At 47.4% G+C, this 17,662-nt stretch overlaps 2 protein-coding genes across 5 annotated transcripts in view; both read left to right on the top strand.

The window, feature by feature from the left end:
* Inpp5b (inositol polyphosphate-5-phosphatase B) overlaps positions 1-11,825 on the top strand; it is a 67,902-nt gene extending 56,077 nt beyond the window's left edge. For all 3 annotated transcript variants that reach the window (XM_057784535.1, XM_057784534.1, XM_057784536.1), the window contains 8 exons: positions 660-770; positions 1,368-1,530; positions 3,306-3,541; positions 5,682-5,795; positions 7,411-7,495; positions 7,816-7,943; positions 9,810-9,921; positions 11,012-11,825. In XM_057784535.1, coding sequence (XP_057640518.1) covers positions 660-770; positions 1,368-1,530; positions 3,306-3,541; positions 5,682-5,795; positions 7,411-7,495; positions 7,816-7,943; positions 9,810-9,921; positions 11,012-11,127 — 1,065 coding nt within the window. In that variant the 3' untranslated portion in view covers positions 11,128-11,825. The remainder of the gene's footprint in view (positions 1-659; positions 771-1,367; positions 1,531-3,305; positions 3,542-5,681; positions 5,796-7,410; positions 7,496-7,815; positions 7,944-9,809; positions 9,922-11,011) is intronic.
* Positions 11,826-12,940: 1,115 nt separating this feature from the next.
* Mtf1 (metal regulatory transcription factor 1) overlaps positions 12,941-17,662 on the top strand; it is a 47,924-nt gene continuing 43,202 nt past the window's right edge. For both annotated transcript variants that reach the window (XM_057785297.1, XM_057785296.1), the window contains exons 1-2: positions 12,941-12,999; positions 14,819-15,274. In XM_057785297.1, coding sequence (XP_057641280.1) covers positions 14,870-15,274 — 405 coding nt within the window. In that variant the 5' untranslated portion in view covers positions 12,941-12,999; positions 14,819-14,869. The remainder of the gene's footprint in view (positions 13,000-14,818; positions 15,275-17,662) is intronic.

Here is a 17,662-nt window from a genome sequence, read left to right as displayed (position 1 = left end):
TCACTATTTATTTGCATTTTTTGTCTCTAGCGTCTTCTGTATTGCTTTGTGCTGCCTGTTCTTGCAGGTGTAGAGAGTAGATGCGGCTCAGAATCTGAAACTAGAGGAGAGCCTGAGTCTGAGTGTGGTGACTCTGGCCTTTAAGCTGTGAGTTGGAGGCCACCCTATTCAGAGACACTCTCTGAGAAGGGGGCACTAAGTAGTGTTGCAATTAATATTTTATTGTTGAAAAGTGAAAAAAAGTGTTTATAATTAAAATACAGTCGGGAGAGCCTGACATACTCTTCCTTGCCTGTGAGTTTGGGTTAAAAAAGCAGAGAAGTACATCTTTCTATCAAAACCATAGAAAAAATAACCCATTGCTGGCCTTTGTGTGGCAGCAAGGAGGACAGAGATAGAAAGCGTCTTTTGGCCAAGACCTGATACCCAAGGAGGATCAGCTGGGGCATTCCAGTGTCCTCCTGCTGATCAAGAAGCAGGCAGCCTTTTAGTAGCTTGGGGATCCTTCTGTGAGTGTCATTAATTAGGTTATTTGTTAATGTACTAAATCAGTATACTTAGCTGTCAGCTGCTGTTTCCTGATGCCCCAAGCACTCTCAACACCAAGAAAGAAGAATGGGCAGAAGGTGCCACACTCAGTCTCTAATATTTCCTCCCAGGTGAGGGTTGTGAATGAAGAACTCTATCGGAAGACGCTGGAGGAAATTGTCCGCTCCCTGGATAAGATGGAAAATGCCAACATTCCTTCTGTATCACTCTCCAAGCGGGAGGTAGGAAAGACCCATACCTGTTAAAAATATTAGCATCAGGGTTTGGGGAGTTGGCTCAGTTGGTAGGACCTGAATTCAAGCCCCAGAACTCATGTTGGGGTGGTGGTGGGCGCTGGACATTGTGTTGGGTGTGGTGGCATGGCCTTTATTCCCAGAATTTGGGAAGCAGAGGAAGGTAGATCTCTGAATTCAGGCTAGCTTGGTCTATAGCAAGTTCCAGGAATTCCAGGTCAACCAGGGCTACCTAGTGAGACTGTCTGAAAAAACAAGTGGAGTTCAAGGGAAGATAAGATACTTTATGCTACAGCCTCCAGCCCCTTCAGGCTTGGGTCAACTAGAGCATGGTGTTTTGAAAATGGCTTTGGATGTAGAAGATGGAAACTTTGTTGGCTTCAGGAAGCCTACGTATAGAAACAACTTGGGCTTTGGCTTGCTTAGGCCACTAGTCTTCAGTGGCAACTGTGCCATCTCAGCTAAATACATTTCAGAGAGATGGTCCTTCGCTTTCTTCCCTAGACAAATACTTTTCCCAGTCACGGTGGGTGCACAACTTGAGAAGAGAACGCTGGTTCTGACTGGTCCCTTGTCTATTCCCAGTTCTGTTTTGAGAACGTGAAGTACATGCAGTTGCAAACACAATCCTTCACGATTCACAATGGCCAAGTACCCTGTCAGTTTGAGTTCATCAACAAGCCTGATGAAGAGTCTTACTGTAAGCAGTGGCTGACTGCCAAACCCAGCAGAGGCTTCCTCCTGCCAGGTAAGAAGTTTCTTCCTCGGCTCTGGTTTTTGTATGTCTTGTCTGTCCTTTTCATTTTTCTACATAAGCTTTTTGCTTCTGAATAGCCAGAAACTTTTCTTGTTTTGCTTTGTCTTGTTTTGTTTTTTTGAGATAGAGTCTCTCCATTATGTAGCCCTGGCTATCCTGGAACTCACTATGTAGACCAGGGTGGAGATCTGCCTGCCTATGCTGGCTCTGCAACATTTTCTCCTAATCTCTATAGCTGAACTCAGCCATATAAAAATGGAAAGTGCTGAGGGGCATGCGTTCAGTTTCAAGAACATTTTAGTCGCTTGTGTGCACCATAATCTCACAGATTATGGGAAATGCTACTACTTTAGGGGTCACCTCCACTGCCTCAAGGTGTCTGAATGAAGAACATAAAGAAATAAAAAGGAAAGGAGAGGACGTGGCTACTTCTTGGTATGGTGGAGGAGAAAGTTTATTATAAATAAAAGGAAGAACATAGGTAATGTAATGGTCTGTTCTGTCCCTTTAAGAGACAAGCTCCCCCACCATGGCCTGAACTTCCTTCTGCTTCCAGTTTGAGCCCTCCCTCCCTCCCTCCCTCCCTCCCTCCCTCCCTCCCTCCCTCCCTCCCTCCCTCTATTTCTCTCCCTCTCTCTCTCCTTCCCTCCCTCCCTGCCTTCCCCCCCCAGAGGCAGCTTTTGTCTCTCCCTTCTCCTCTTCTCTCCCCCTCTCCCTCTCTCCCTCCCTCTCTCCCTCCCTCCCTCCCTCCCTTCTCCCCCCCTCTGTTCTTCCCCTTCCCTTCCATAACCCACTAAATAAATATCCAGCTTCACTCTGCATGGCGTGCCTATCCTTCTCAGTCTCTCACCCGCCACACAGCCTGAGACCCAGCTGCCTTTATGACCTGTCATGGTCTCGGGACCCACTGCCTGCTGTAGCTACTTGGAGACCTGCAGCATTTTATTTAAACCATAACAGGTAGAGGTAGAGATATCTGGGAGAGTCCAGAGTGGACAGACCAGCCTGAGCTCTGCCATGTGGGGAGAGAGGGAAAGGAAAAGGGAGAGAGGGGAATCAGGTACAGCAGCCATGAGGTCAAAGTTGCAAAAGCAGGTGGGTAATGTCTGAATTATATAGGGAAGAGCCTCTGGGGAAGGACAGCCCCAGCCCCTGGGCTAGAGAGTTCAGGGTAGAGGGTGGGGTATACATGCCATACCTTGTAACAAGTAGGGGCTGAGGGATGTTGGGAGAATCTGGTGGTCAGGTCCACTTTGATTTGTTAAATAGGCACTTTAGCCATTTGTCCCAGGGTTTGAGACTTAATAGTATCCACTCTGGTGGAGAGAGACAATGGGTAGTAATCCAGAAATGTTAACAGTGCCCCCAGAATGTAACATCCTTATTCTGCAAACTGGAGAATTAAGGGTGTTTCCTGGCTACTTCCCAGGTAATAACTTCCCTTGATCTGCGAAGGGAGCATGTGTTTTCATCTTACCTGGTCCAGGGCTGGTCTTTTGATCCAGGCCTTCTTACTGGATCATTCTCCTGGTTTAAGCTGTGCAGCTGAGTACTTGCATTTGTTTCCAGTTTGCATGTGCTGTCTTCACGTTTCCAGGCTGGGCTGTGCACATTTTGTGCTTCCCCAGGGCAAGCACACGGGTCCTTGCCAATTGCTGCCTTCTCTTTCCTTTCTTAAACCTTTCTGCCTTACTCCCTTCCCTCCTGCCTCTTCCTCCTCCTGCTGACTGCTCCCTAGCTCATGTGACTTTTAAACTTTTCTGCAGATTCTCACGTTGAGATTGAATTGGAGCTCTTTGTAAATAAGGCTACTGCCACAAAACTCAACTCAGGCCAGGACAAAATCGAAGACATTCTGGTTTTGCACTTGATCCGAGGAAAAGATTACTTTTTGTCTGTGTCTGGGAACTACCTGCCCAGCTGTTTCGGGTCTCCCATTCATTCTCTGTGCTACATGAGGGAGCCAATCTTAGACCTACCACTGGAAACCGTTAGCAGGCTGGTGAGTAACAGACTCGGAGAAAACATCCAGTAGTGGGCAGCTTGGGCCCAACACTGTCTTTCTCTATCAACCTTCCTGGGTGTAAGCTTTTTGTAGCCTCCTAGAGCTTGTTTAGGATCAGTGTAGCAAGCTACCCCCTCCTCACCAGTCAGCTTTTTTCTGCTGGTCCAGCCGAGGCTCATTTGTGCTAATGTAATCAAGCAGCAGCCGTGTTGGCCACCGTGTTGAAGGTGGCCTCTCTTGCCTGCCTCAGTGGTGGTTGCTCTCTGGCGTCTGCACATGGACCCTCAGTGTTCAAGAAGTGAGCCCAAGCTTCTGCAGGTAGAGGCAAGAACAAGAGAAAAGCTAAGGCCTTACATGGCGTGGCTGACGAAGCCCACAGAATATCACTTTGCTGTGTGGTTTGGAGCAAGTTGTGAAGCCAGCCCGATTCCAGCATAGAGAGACTCCACCTCCTCCTGTGGACGGCTGTGGAAGATAACCACACTTTCTCGTCTTTATTTCATACCCCTGCACGTGTTAGAGCAGCAAGTGACAGTAACAAAGCTCCATGGGCTGGCACTTCACAGTTTGAGAGGCTGACATATACGATCAAGATCCCTGATGACTTGTTTGATGAGGGCCCGCTTTCCTCAGTGTCCTTATATGTCAGGAGTGGGAGACTCTTGGTTTTCTTACTGCACACCAGTCCCATTTGTGACTACATAGCCCTTATGACCAACCACCCCCAAAGGCCCCATTTTCAGATACCATCACATTGGTGACTAGGATTCATTATGGTAATCCAGGTGGGGTGGAGGACACACATAGCATAACCATTCAGTGTCCAGCGAGCAGTGCAGGAGGGAAATTTAGCCACGATCCTAACTTCCTAGTGAAAGTTTTCTATTTTAAAAAACTGTCATCTGGGGGACTGAGAGATAGCTCATTTGATAAAGTGTTTGCCATGCAAGCATTAGGACTTGAGTTCAGTTCCCCAGAACCCACACAAAAGGTACATGTCTGCCCAGTGGTAGTGGCACACGCCTTTAATCACAGCTCTTGGGTGGCAGAGGCAGGCAGATCTCTTGAGTTCGAGGCCAGCCTGGTCTACAGAGTGAGTTCTAAGATAGCTAAGGTTACACAGAGAAACCCAGTGTTGGAAAAAAAAAAAAAAGAAAGAAAAAGAAAAAAAAGGTGCATGTCTGTGATCCCAGCTCTGGGAGATGGGGACAGGTGCCATGGGAACCCATTGTCTAGGCATTCTCAACAAATTGGAAAGCTCCAGGCTCAGTGAGAGACCCTGTCTCAAAGTAGAAACCAACTAAAGAAGACACTCAGTATTGACTTCTGGTTACCACATGCATATGTACATACACATACACACATACACACACACAAACCGAATAGACAAATACATAATGATGATCTGGCAGGTTATGTTAAAACAAGTTTGCTAAGAACCAAAAGGCTCCTATGGTTACCATCCTAGCACAAGGGGACAAGTTTGGCATAGATTTGGGTAGTTTGTATACTTTTTTCCTAGAACTCATATTTACAATTGGGAACTCTTGAACTATTCAATTTTTTTTTCCTTTTTTTTTTATTTTGATTTTTTGAGACAGGGTTTCTCTGTGTCATAACCCTGACTGTTCTAGAATCACTCTGTAGACCAGGCCAGCCTTGAACTCACAGAGATCTGCCTGCCCCTGCCTCGAGTACTGGAATTAAAGGTGTGCACCTGGGTTAACTATTCTCTCTGTTATTTAATGTAGATGAAAACAAAGCCAGTCAAGGAGAGCCATTTATCACAGGTCATGTGGTGAGTGGCAGTGGACCTGGAGTTTGAGTTCACAAGTGTGTGCTCTTTTCATGCACCGTCTCTGGTTCTAGCCGTGGGATGCTGGAGGAGCTTTCTTCAGTGGAGTTAGGCATCTACTACCCCATTCACTGGGACTGCTTGCCACAGCTCTCCCCATCCTTCAGGGTCGCCGCTTGTCACCCAGTCATATCGCCTGGCCTCCTTTTTTATTTTTAATTTTTGGCCTCTGGAATGTTTGGTTTAGTGGCATCGAAAAGCTTCCCTTTGCTGTTGCTGTCCCTGTATTGTGCATTTTCCTGAAGCTTCACCTTGTCATGACTTGTTTTTCTTTCTTTGGAGACTTTGATGCCAGTGCAGACTGCGGATGACAGGAGCCAGCTGGAGAACCCCCTGGAAATCCCCAAAGAACTCTGGATGATGGTTGATTACCTGTATAGAAATGCTATCCAGCAGGTAGGCTGGGACTAAGGCAGTCAGACAAGACTGCAGCCAGGCTGCCTTTGAGAGACCAACAACTTTTGTATGGAAGCTTTGGTCCCGGGGAATCTGTAGAGAATTGTGCCCCCAGGGAGTAGAGTGACTATTTCATACTTGACCCTGATTCCCCATTGGGAAGCAAAGCAGACTTCCCAGCTAAGCGTTTCTTCCCCAGGCCTCTTAGTCTCTCCAGAGAAGGACTTCTGTATGACTCCTGTGAGGTCATTTTGATGTCTTCTGCAGGAACTCTCACTTGCCTCTGAGAATGGGAGGGGCTGTCGTGTTGACTTCAGGCAGAGGACTGATGGAACCCCCAGGCCATGAGTTTGGACTGCCGATTTCTGGAGAGATATAGGCAGGCTTCCTGAGATCAGTGGTCAGTTTGACTGACTTGACCATAGATTTATGAGGTCCAGGCTCCGAAGCCAGGGATGGAAGAGGAGGCTGGTGGGTTAAGGAGAATGTGGGGAATCACAGACTATTAAGGTATATTTTATCCAGCAGCACAGGCCACCAGTCAGGCTGACACTGACAGGCACCCAGACACAGGACATCACACAGGCTGTGTAGACGTAGACACAGGGGCAGGCTGCTAAAGACCAAGGTTCTTGCCTCTGATCTCAAAGCTACATTTATAGACATTTTAATATTGTAGCAAAATATATTCATATTCTTTTTCCCTCTCTCCATCCCTCTTCCCTTACTCTTACCTCCTCCCTCTCTTCTCCCCCCCTCACTCTCCCCTCGTTCTCTCTCCCGCCCCTCCCCCCAGTCACTGTCCTACACCTCCAGTGCTGGGGACTACACTTAGGCCTCCTGCATGTTAGACAGCACAACTGAGCTGTACTCCCAGCTGTTTATTTTTTGAGTTAGTATTTCACTATGTAGCCCAGGCTAATGGTAAACTCCCTAGTCTTAGACTAGTTTTGAACTCATGATCCTCTTGCTTGAGCCTCCTATATGCTGGGACTGGGGCTCCACCATGCCTGGCTTTTCCTCATTTTTCCCCACTCACACTGGTGTTGTAGTATGCCAAATTGTGTTCATTTAATGCTCATAACAACTTTTGGAGGAAACATGCCCTGAAAGATGAATAACTTACTCCCAAGCTGATGAATATACAATAGTGACCTTTGTTTTTAAAAATTTTTAAATATACATGTCTTATGTATATGTATTATACTTATTTGCATAAGGTCTGAGGAGTCTTTCTGCCCCTTAGCACTATTTCCTTTTTGTTGTTGTTTGTTAGTTTTGGGTAAGGATCACAGTACCTTTCAGTCTTACACATGACACGTCTCTCATAACACTGTAGGATACGTGCTCTGTGTGGCTCTTCTCGTACCCTGGGTCTTGTTTTGTGTAGCGTGGCCTCCCCACAGCTTTATAATGCACGCCTAATGACGTATGGTAAAGCCATGCAAGGCCTGAAGATGAGTCAGTCACAGCAGCCTAAGTCTCATTGACACTGGGTGATTCAGAGGTATCAGTACACAGCTGATGTTTGGACTCTGGTGATATGGGTAAGTCAGAGAATCACTGCCATTTCTCTGAGAAAATAATTGTTTTGTGGGTTTCTTCCCTCTTGCAGGAAGATCTGTTTCAGCAGCCAGGCCTGAGGCCAGAATTTGAACATATAAGAGACTGCTTGGATACCGGAATGATTGATAACCTCTGTATCCTTCAGAAATTTGTGTGTGCGTGTGAGAATATGAGAGCTTTTAAAAGAGAGAGAAGCATATCTCAAAGCCTGGCGCCTGATAGTGTGACCTTGGCTAACAGGCTCTACTTACTCAGAACCTTTTCAGAGAGGACGTTATGAATTCACGCAGGCAGCGTGGCATCTGACAAACAGCATGGTGCCTTCGAGATGTGGGCTGGCATCCTAGCACTGAGTAGAGCCCGACTGAGCAGGCAGCCCTGCTGGCACATGCTTGTCCCTGGGCCTTCTATCCGCAGGCATCACCGTCACCTGTTCCTTAACAGTGGGTCAAAGGTGCCAACAACCATTCCGTAGCTGAAGCCTTGCTGCTTTTCCTAGAGAGCCTGCCAGAGCCTGTTGTCTGTTACAGCGCCTACCATAAATGCCTGGAGTTTTCTGGCAACTGCATAGCCAGCAAACAGGTGAGGGGAGCACCAAGCATTAGCATGCATAGTAGCTAATGGGCATGTGAAGTAGCCCTGGGCATGTGAAGCCTGGCACAGCCAAACAGAACAGGCCCTCAAGTGCAGTGGCTTGGAAAATTAATATCTTACCTTCTCCTGCAGTGGCTTGGAAGATGAACTTCTTTCTTTCTTTCTTATGCCCGCTCTTCCTCTCATGTCCTCTTTGCTTTTAATAGCATCGCCCTTAATTCCAGCGACTCAGCTCTGAAACCTGAGTCATTTCTGATTCCTCCCTCTCCTCACCGCCCACGCACCAGTCCCATTGATGTATCACTTTTCCACTCTCGCGGCCCCCCTCCCCACTGTTTACGTGGTGCAGGGCTCTGTGTTACTGCGTTCCCTCTCTTCTTTGTTCTGCGTGCTCCCCAATTAGATCATGAACTTAAAGGTGCCATCCTATTAGACAAAACCATACTTACCTCTTTTTTTAAACATTTATTTATTTATTTATTATTATTATTATTATTATTAAATATTTATTTATATATTATGTATACAATATTCTGTCTGTGTGTATGTCTGCAGGCCAGAAGAGGGCACCAGACCCCATTACAGATGGTTGTGAGCCACCATGTGGTTGCTGGGAATTGAACTCAGGACCTTTGGAAGAGCAGGTAGTGCTCTTAACCGCTGAGCCATCTCTCCAGCCCCACCTCTTTTTTTTATTTTTTTTTTTAAATTTATTTATTTTTATGTACATTGGTGTTTTGACATGGGTGTCAAGTCCCCTGGAACTGGAGTTACAGACAGTTGTGAGCTGCCATGTGGTTGCTGGGAATTGGACTCATGTCCTCTGGAAGAGCAGTCAGTGCTCTTAACCACTGAGCCATATTTCCATTCCCATACTTACCTCTTTGTTCGCTGTGGTTTTTTTTTTTTTTTTTTTTTGGTTTTTCGAGACAGGGTTTCTCTGTGGTTTTGGAGCCTGTCCTGGAACTAGCTCTTGTAGACCAGGCTGGTCTCGAACTCACAGAGATCCGCCTGCCTCTGCCTCCCGAGTGCTGGGATTAAAGGCGTGCGCCACCACCGCCCGGCTTTGTTCTGCTGTTTTTAATGATTCTTCCCATTTCTTTCTCTTTCTTTTCTTTTCCTTCCTTCCTTCCTTTTTTTTATTTTTTATTTTTGTTTGTTTGGTTTTTTTGAAGCAGGGTCTTTCTGTGTGACTCTGGCCTAGAATTCAGTGTGGCCCAGGCTGACCTCCATTCATTATCTTTCCACCTCAGCTTTCCAAGTGCTGGGATCACAAGTGTGCACCACCACACCCCATTCGGTGATTGATATAATAATGAACAACAGTTGCCAACAGTACGTGTTCCAGAACCTTCGCTCATATCCATCGAATCTGGGTGTCTTCTGGATCCTGCCTTTTCCCAGCTCCCTAGCTGATTCCTCTGTGCAGATATGTGGCCTATTCACTGAATTACCCTTCCAGGTTTAGTGCCTGTGCAGCCAGTGTATTCCTGCCAACATTGATAGCTCCTGTTCTCCCTGCTTGTCAGTTTTCTTTCTCTTGCCTTCTATGCCCACCCCCAATACCTAATACTCACTGTTACAAGTCTAATTTTATCTTATATTCAGGACCCAACTAAAATGTCTTAATTCCCTCAAGTTGTCTGAGAACATGGAAGTTCTCAGAATTAGAAGTCTGACCTCTAAATCATGCAGTATTTGACCTTTGTGTGCATCTGATACTTATGCCAAGTGGTGTGTAATTAGCTCTGTGTGCATTCTTATATTTGTAAGTCATAATCTCAGTTCCTGGAATATAGCAGGCAACTTGTCAAGTAATTGAGCGAAGCTGCAAAACCCACCTCTCTCTTTCAGGTCATTTCTACTCTCCCCACATTCCACAAAAATGTCTTCAACTACTTGATGGCGTTTTTGCAAGAACTGCTGAAAAATTCAGCAAAAAATCATTTGGATGAAAATATTCTAGGTAAGTAGCCAAGTATCTAGGGCAAGTATCTCTACAGAGTCACTGAGGAAGGAAGCGGAATTAAAATGTGTTTTCTTTTCTACATTCACCTCCCCTTTTCCTAGACTTTACATCCTTTTTTCCCCAAAGCTCAGAGGAAAGTATTTGCTTTTTTTTTTTTTTTAAACTTTTGTTTGTTTGTTTTGTTTTGAGACAGGGTTTCTCTGTGTCTGCCCTGGCAATCTTGGAACTGCTTTGCAGACTAGGTTGGCCTTGACCTCACAAGAGATCTGAGTGCCTCTGCTTCCTGAGGCTGTTTTAACTTTTTAAGAGATAGGGTCAAGTTATGTCTGTTGTCAGAGCTGGCCTCAAACTCACTGTGTACCCCATGCTGGCCTTGGTCCCCTGAATGCTGCAAATGTGCCACAATGCCCTGTTTTGAATGAAGTTTATATGTAGATTGTTTGAGGCTGAAAGGATGGGTTAGTGGTAGAACACTCACGTGTGCAGAGCCCTGGAGCTGCCTGTTTTGGCTGGACTAGCTGGCTGGCCCGTCTGCAGGATCCACCTCTCCACCTGCACACCGCTGGGGTTTCAGGTGTGTGCCAATGTGCCTGGCTCAGGGGTGGGTGCTGGGGTCTGCACTCAGGTCCTCTCACTCCCTGAGCCATCTCCACAGCCCACTGTATAACTCAGACTGGGCTGGAGCACATGTACCACCACACCCAACTGTGGTTTTTCAAGGAGAAAATACCTGGGCATAGTGCACATCTTTAATCCCAGGACTCAGGAGGTAGAGGCAGGTGGGTCTCCTGAGTTTGAGGCAGCCAGGGTCTGCCTTTAAAAATTTTGCTTTTGAGCCGGGCGGTGGTGGCGCACGCCTTTAATCCCAGCACTCAGGAGGCAGAGACAGGCGGATCTCTGTGAGTTCGAGACCAGCCTGGTCTACAAGAGCTAGTTCCAGGACAGGCTCCAAAACCACAGAGAAACCCTGTCTCGAAAAACCAAAAAAAAAAAAAAAAAAAAATTTGCTTTTGGATAGTCCTTCCTCTCTCCTAGTCACCCTAGTAGTCTGGTTGCTAATGGTGTTTTCTGTTTCTGTCATGCACAGCTAGTATATTTGGCAGCTTACTGCTCCGAAACCCAGCTCGTCCCCAAAAACTTGACATGACGGAGAAGAAGAAGGCGCAAGAGTTTATTCATCAATTCCTCAGCAGTCCAGTCTGAGCCTCAGTACTTCTCTCCTATCTTACCCAAGCAGCCACAATGGTCAACCCTGCCTGTTTCAGCTCAAGAGCTGCCCTAAAGTGCTCTGAGGCCAGCTGGAAGCAAGAACGGCAGCTACCTGTTTCTTGAGCCTAGACCTGCTCCTTACCCATGTCATCGGCTAGTACACCCATCTTGACTTGTGAGAACATGGCAGAAATCCACAATTATAGAACTGACATTCAATGTTCACCTTTAGTTATTTAACACAAATAGAGCTCTATTTGTTTATTTATTTTTTTTTTTTAAAAGTTAAGTAACTGTACTTTGCCTTATTCAAACTGCCTCTGGGACATACAGTCGGTGAGTTCCCTGTATCCCTGACTGAACATCTCATAATTAGGTATTTGGGCTAGCTGAAGTCCTTGAAGAACAAGTTGGACAACAGGAATTTGGTTAGACGTTCCCGGATAAACAAATTTTAGTCATTCCAGATGCTCCTACTGTCCAATCTGAGGACCTGTATATACGCAGGGCAACACTGCCCCCTTTCTACTCAGCTCCAAGGCCTCTCAGTGGCTCCTAAAAGCACAGAAGAAAAGGGGGCTCTGGTGAAGCAAGTGAGATTTTGTAGGCCAGACAGTCCTCCAGCTGTATATAATGTATCCCCTCTCTCATATGTGTAATATATTTTAATGATAAATGTATTTTTAACAGTTGTGATTGTCTTTTTTTCTTTTTTAAGTTACGTGTGTGTGTGTGTGTGGCGGTGGTGGTGGTATATGCATGTGTGAATGCTGGTGCCAAGAGAGGCCAGAGATTCTTGTGAAGCTGGAATTACAGCTGGTTGTGAGCCACCCAATGTGGGTTCTGTGAATTGAACTCAGGTCAAGCGCAGTAGATGACCTTAAACCACTGAGTCTTCTCCCCTCATTCCCCCTTTCAAAATATGGTAGTTCTTGGCAGATGGGCCTTTGTGGCTTAAGCACAGAAGCAGCTGGTCAGCGGCCAAAGAGACATGCGTGGCAGTCTAGCGTGTGAGAGTCACTATTCAGTATAACCCAAGCAGAGGGAATGGCACAGCAGTTTGGGGCTGAATCCTGATCTAGCCTATAAGGGCATTGCTCCAACCTAAAAGTTCCAGAGAAGTCGCTCTTGGGGAAAATAAACAGTGGCTTATGCGAGGGTCTAGTAATTATATTTACTGGACTATAGTAGAAGTACGCGCAAAATCGCTTCTTTGGCTTTGGAATACTGCTACCCTGTTTCAAGGGTCTGTAGGCTGAGCTTAACAGCTGAAGAGAGAATCGGCCAGTAGGTGGCGCTGACCCTCCCGAGCTCGAAAACCCTTCCTAGGACGGGAAAGTTAAGACTGCCATCTCTGGCAGGCGTCGGAACGGGAAGCGACTGGAACAGTCCGCTCTGCTTTCGGGTCCTAGGACCTCAGCCAGGCGAACTACGCTGCGTGACAAGGGCGCAGTGGAGAGAGAAGAGGGATGCCACGGGCTGGCCTACGCGCCTTGAAAGCGGCGGCTCACTGCGCCCTTCCCGCTGCAGCTATGGGCGCAGCCCGGGCTGAGGACACCTCGGGCTCGTGGCTGGTGTCGCGTGGTCTCCAGAACCCGACACCGGCCGCTCCCTACGGTCGGCTTCCCCAGCCGCCCAGGAGCTCCTGACGCCGCTCACCCCGCCCACAGCCCGCCGGCTGGAGGCGCGGTCCCAACCCTGGACGGCAGAAGCCAATCAGAAGCAGCAATGGGCGAAGGAACCCGCCGGCCTCTCCTTCCTCCGGAAAGAGGAAGCGGAAGTGACGCTAGGGACAGGTGGGGGCAATCATGGTGCCGCTGGGGAGGGGAGAAGCTGCCGCTGCCGCCGTTGCCGGGAGCCGCGGAGGTAAAAGCAGAAGCTGTACTGGCTGGGGCTGGGACTCCCCGGGGGGCGCGGGACATGGGCTCCCTGCCGAAGCCGTCCCGGATAGAGACTTTATTCCACTCACCAGAGGGACCCCACCCCTCCTCCGTTTCCATGGGGATGGGTATCCAGCCCCCCTTCTCTGTTTCCATGGAGACCCGGACCCTGCCCCTCTTCGCCCAGCTCGTAGCCCCCAGCCTGCCTCGGGGTTTTTCTGTGTAGTCCTGGACTAGGGGTGCTTTCCCGGTCAGGTTCCTCCTGCCAGTCTCTCAGGGGTGCTCGGTTCACACTCCTCGGCCACACTCGCACCTCCTGGTCTTGTTTGTTACGGAAAGTTGGTCTCTGCGTTGCCGCTGAAGGTGCCGGGGCAGCCCACCGGGAGCTCTCGGTATTCTTATCTCTCGTCTCAGAGACAGAGAAACGTGCCTTTCTAGGGTTGCGTAAGCAAAGGTTCGGGCTGGTTCCTCTCTGATTAGATCCCTTAACCTGTGTCTAGTAACTACCTCGCCTTCTTGTCCCTGTGGCTCGTAAAGGCTCACTTGCTAACCCCGAGCAGAAGAGAAAATGCAGAACCAGGCTGAAAACCAAGTGATGTGCTGACTATTTTAAATTCTCCTTTTGTGCCTGCCGAACCCACATTTGTAGAACCTGTGTGTTTTCGGGTGCAGGAAGAATCACCATTCCAGACCATGAAAGCTTCAGTCAAGAGACTGTATCTTCGAAAAGAGACGTTATCTGCTCATCTGTCATTCATTTTGTTGCTATTTCCTGCGTGCCTCGTGTCAGTATAGTGTGTGAGGGACAGCCTTTCGGGGCAGAAAGCCTAGTCACGCTTTATGCCTGTAACAACAGGCATACTTTCTGGCCCATGTCATGTTTTAGGATACAAATAATTAAAATGATTTGTATTGGCTATGATTTATTAGGGGTTAACCTCTCCCCCCACGTGTTCTAGCAACAGCGGAAAGAGTCTATTCTCTTTCTACTGTTTGACAGGACTGTGTTTTACCTGCCATTTCTCTTTCACTCCTTATGAGATGGGGACTGTGAGTCCCACTGTAGAAAGACAAGGCACCATTTGGCCAAGCAGTCAGGGGCAAACCAGGATTTGTAAGTGATTGTGTTCAAAGTGTTGTTACTGCACCATCAACAACACGAGGCTGTGTACTGCCTCACGGTGTGACTGAGGGGGAGGGTGTTCGAATGGGAGTGCCTCACTTGAGGTTTATAGCTGCTGGTCCTTGAACTGCGTGTAGTTTGCTCTTTTCTCCTCATTAGGTGCATACCCATCTTTAAGGTGTGTGACAGTAAATCACAGTTAGGTCTTCTGAACTGCTAACTTTAAATTTTTGAAAAAGAAAAAAGATATACTACTTTCCCTTAACAGTGACTGATTTTGCCAAATCATAAATATTTCTAAAGAAGTTTTTTTTTGTTTTGTTTTTTTTTTTTTTTTTGAGATTCTCACTGTGTATCCCTGGTTTACCTGGAATTCACAGAGATCTGCCTTCCTCTACCTGCCAGGTGCTGGGATTAAAGGCGTGCACCACTATGCCTAGGCCTGAATTGCTGTCTTTTTTGTTTGAGACAGGGTCTTATCATCTAACTTTGGTTGACCTGGAGCTCACTATGAAGGCCAGACTGACCTTGAACTCACAGAGGTCTGCCTGCCTCTGTCTCCCTCCCAAAGTCTGGGGTTAAAGCGTTGGTTTGCTCTTTAAAACGAGGGAGAATGATCCCTAAGGCGTTTAGGAGGTGGTTGAGTCTTGTGCCATCGCTCTAACTCTGTTGTTTGTTCCAGAAAGGCCGTTACCGTTCTGTTTCTCACAACTGGGCTGAGCACAACTGAACCATGGGGGAGCACAGTCCAGACGACAACATCATCTTCTTTAAGGGAGAGGAAGATGACCTAACCCCGGATGACAAGATGCTCAGGTTTGTGGATGACAGCGGACTGGTGCCGTCCTCATCAGGAACTGTTTATGATAGGACCACTGTTCTCATAGAGCAGGACCCTGGCACTTTGGAGGATGACGACGACGACGGACAGTGCGGAGAACACTTGCCTTTTCTAGTGGAAGGTGAAGAGGGCTTCCTAATAGATCAGGAAGCAATGTCCCAGGGTTATGTACAACACATTATCTCACCCGATCAGATTCATTTGACTATAAACCCTGGTTCCACGCCCATGCCAAGAAACATCGAAGGTGCGACCCTTACTCTGCAGTCGGAATGTCCAGAAACGAAACGCAAAGAAGTAAGTAAAGCAGCAGATGCGGGCCCAGTGTGGCTGTGGGGCAGCTCCTTGTGCAGCGTCCTGGCAGTTTTAACTGGGGCTAAAGGAGCCCCTGGGCTTAGAGCCCGCAGTAGTCTTGCCTGTCAACAACATATCCGCTTCCTGTTTTGTTGTGACTGCTTTCTAGAACTGTTGGATTGTATGGCCACTTTGTATTGAGAAATACCACGTTGTAATATCTCAGATTTCCCTCGTCAAATTATAAATAAAGTAGAAATGTCACTGAAGTGAATGCACGATTATGCTGCGAAAGTCACAGCGTGGCTCCTGTGCTAGCAGAGTGACCAGGTTTGTGTCTGATAGCTAGAACCGGCTGTAAATGCTTTGTTTTGGAGATGCCTGCAGAAATGAGCTTTATTAATTTAGTGACTGTTTAATGGATAGTGACGGGTAGTTTTTATACTTCAGGCCAGAGACCACAAATGAGACCAGGTTAGCGGAAAGTTGCCACATTCGTGTTCAGATAATGTGGATAAAATAATGCCTTTCAGGATATCCTGGAAACTGTAAAGCATTTTTCAAATTGTAGTGCTGAATTTGAATGAAATCAATGATACGGCTTAAACGTTATTCAGGAACTAGTGCAAGTTCATTTGAAGAGAGGTCCCTGGCAGTTACTGTGTTGAGGACTCAATGTCAGGTACTACCGAGCAGAAATAGACCTCGTTTCTTTAGGAAATGTTTTCCTTTTCTGATTTAGTGAAGGTCTGAAATTACATGCAACTTGTAGAAATGACTTATTCATGACATTTGGCTTTTCCTTTATAACCTTAGACTCTTTTTTTGGGGGGGGGGGTTCTCTGTGGCTTTGGAGCCTGTCGTAGAACTAGCTCTTATAGACCAAATAAGTAAATGTTGTAGAGCTGTAAATGCTTTTGAGAGACCCAGTAATCTTTGCAGCACCTCAGACGTCTGTTCTATGGTTTGTGCTTGAACCTTCCAGAATGGGAAGAGCACAGGTTCTTGGAGCTCAGTCCAGTCCAGTCCAGTCGGTCCAGTTCGTTTGTTGGTCCTCTCTGATTGCTAGGAAGCTTTTGCTTGTATAGGACCAAGGTCTGTTCTCATGTAGTGCTGCTCCCTGCCTCCAGGGCTGTCTTCCTGAGAACCCTTCTCCCATGGGGCAGCCGGCACATATTTAAAGGTCCCGCCATGTCCTTTGGTACAAGCTAGCCACCTATACTCAGATATCTTTCTGATGACATTGTCCCCAGTCTCTCCTCAATCTGGTTGCCTTTAACTGAAGGAATTCCAGTTTTCCGATGTCCTTTTAGAATCCAGAGTTGAGCATGGTCTCCCTAGAGTGAGTCAGCAGTGCCAGTCGTGTGGCTCTTATCTGTCTCCTCATCTGGACACTGTCCTGCAGTCACTGTGTCATCTGTGTTTACTACCTGCATCTCACTGTTGGCTTATGCTTGGAAACTTCTAGAGTAGTGGTTCTCGGCCAGGGGCATTTTTGCCCCCTAGGAGACAGTTGGTTGTCACACTGGGGATGGGCTAACTGGAATCTTGTAGGTAGGCGCTGATGATGCTGTTAGATATTTTATAATGTACAGGCTAGCCTCTGACAACTGACAACAAGTACTTACCCCAGGTGTCTTCAGGGCTGGGCTGGAAGAGCCCTGTTCTGCATTCTCGTAGGTGCAGCTGTCAGGTCCGTGCTGGTGAAGGTAGACACTCTGGCAAGCCTCAGGAATTTTCTTGTTGGTCAGCCCATTGTGGGAGCTTGTACAGGTCCATCTGCCTTCCGCAGACCCAATTACTTGTTGTTGTGTTGTTGAGGTGGCTCCCGTAACCCAAGCTGGCCTCCAGCTTGCTGTGTAGTTAAGGTTCACCTTGAACTTTAGATGTCCTGCCTTCCCTTTCCAATGCTAGGGTGACAGGCATGTCCCTGGCCTCACAAACATTTCAAGCAAGGTGCTGTGATTGCAGATGGTTCTCTGCAGCATGGAGGTAGAAATACCTGATGGCACTAGGGAAAGAGGTAGCAGTGAAGGGAACCAGTGCTGTATTTGGGAAGACAAGGAACTCAGCTGCGTGCTTAGGCGAGCCTTCAGGGTGGTCTTAGAAATGTCTTCAGTTTATGAGAAAAGCAGGATATGAGTGTTTCTGAGAGATGGGGACAGTGTGAACAGAGAGAGGCAGAAAACAGAGGCCTCTTTAGGGAGTGGCCAGCTATCCCCCTAAAACAAGGGTTCTTTCTTTTGTGTGTGTGTGTTTCTTTTTTGAAACAGGCTCTGAGGGGAGAGGGGTTCGAGACAGAGTTTCTCTGTGTAGCCCTGGCTGTCCTGAAACCGGCTCTGTAGCCCAGACTGACCTTAAACTCTCAGAGATCCGCCTGCCTCTCCCTCC

This window comes from Chionomys nivalis, chromosome 11 (assembly GCF_950005125.1).
Source record: "Chionomys nivalis chromosome 11, mChiNiv1.1, whole genome shotgun sequence".
NCBI classification, from domain to species: domain Eukaryota; kingdom Metazoa; phylum Chordata; class Mammalia; order Rodentia; family Cricetidae; genus Chionomys; species Chionomys nivalis.
The sequence above is the reverse complement of the archived record's forward strand: the minus strand, read 5'-3'. Positions and strand labels throughout refer to the sequence as shown.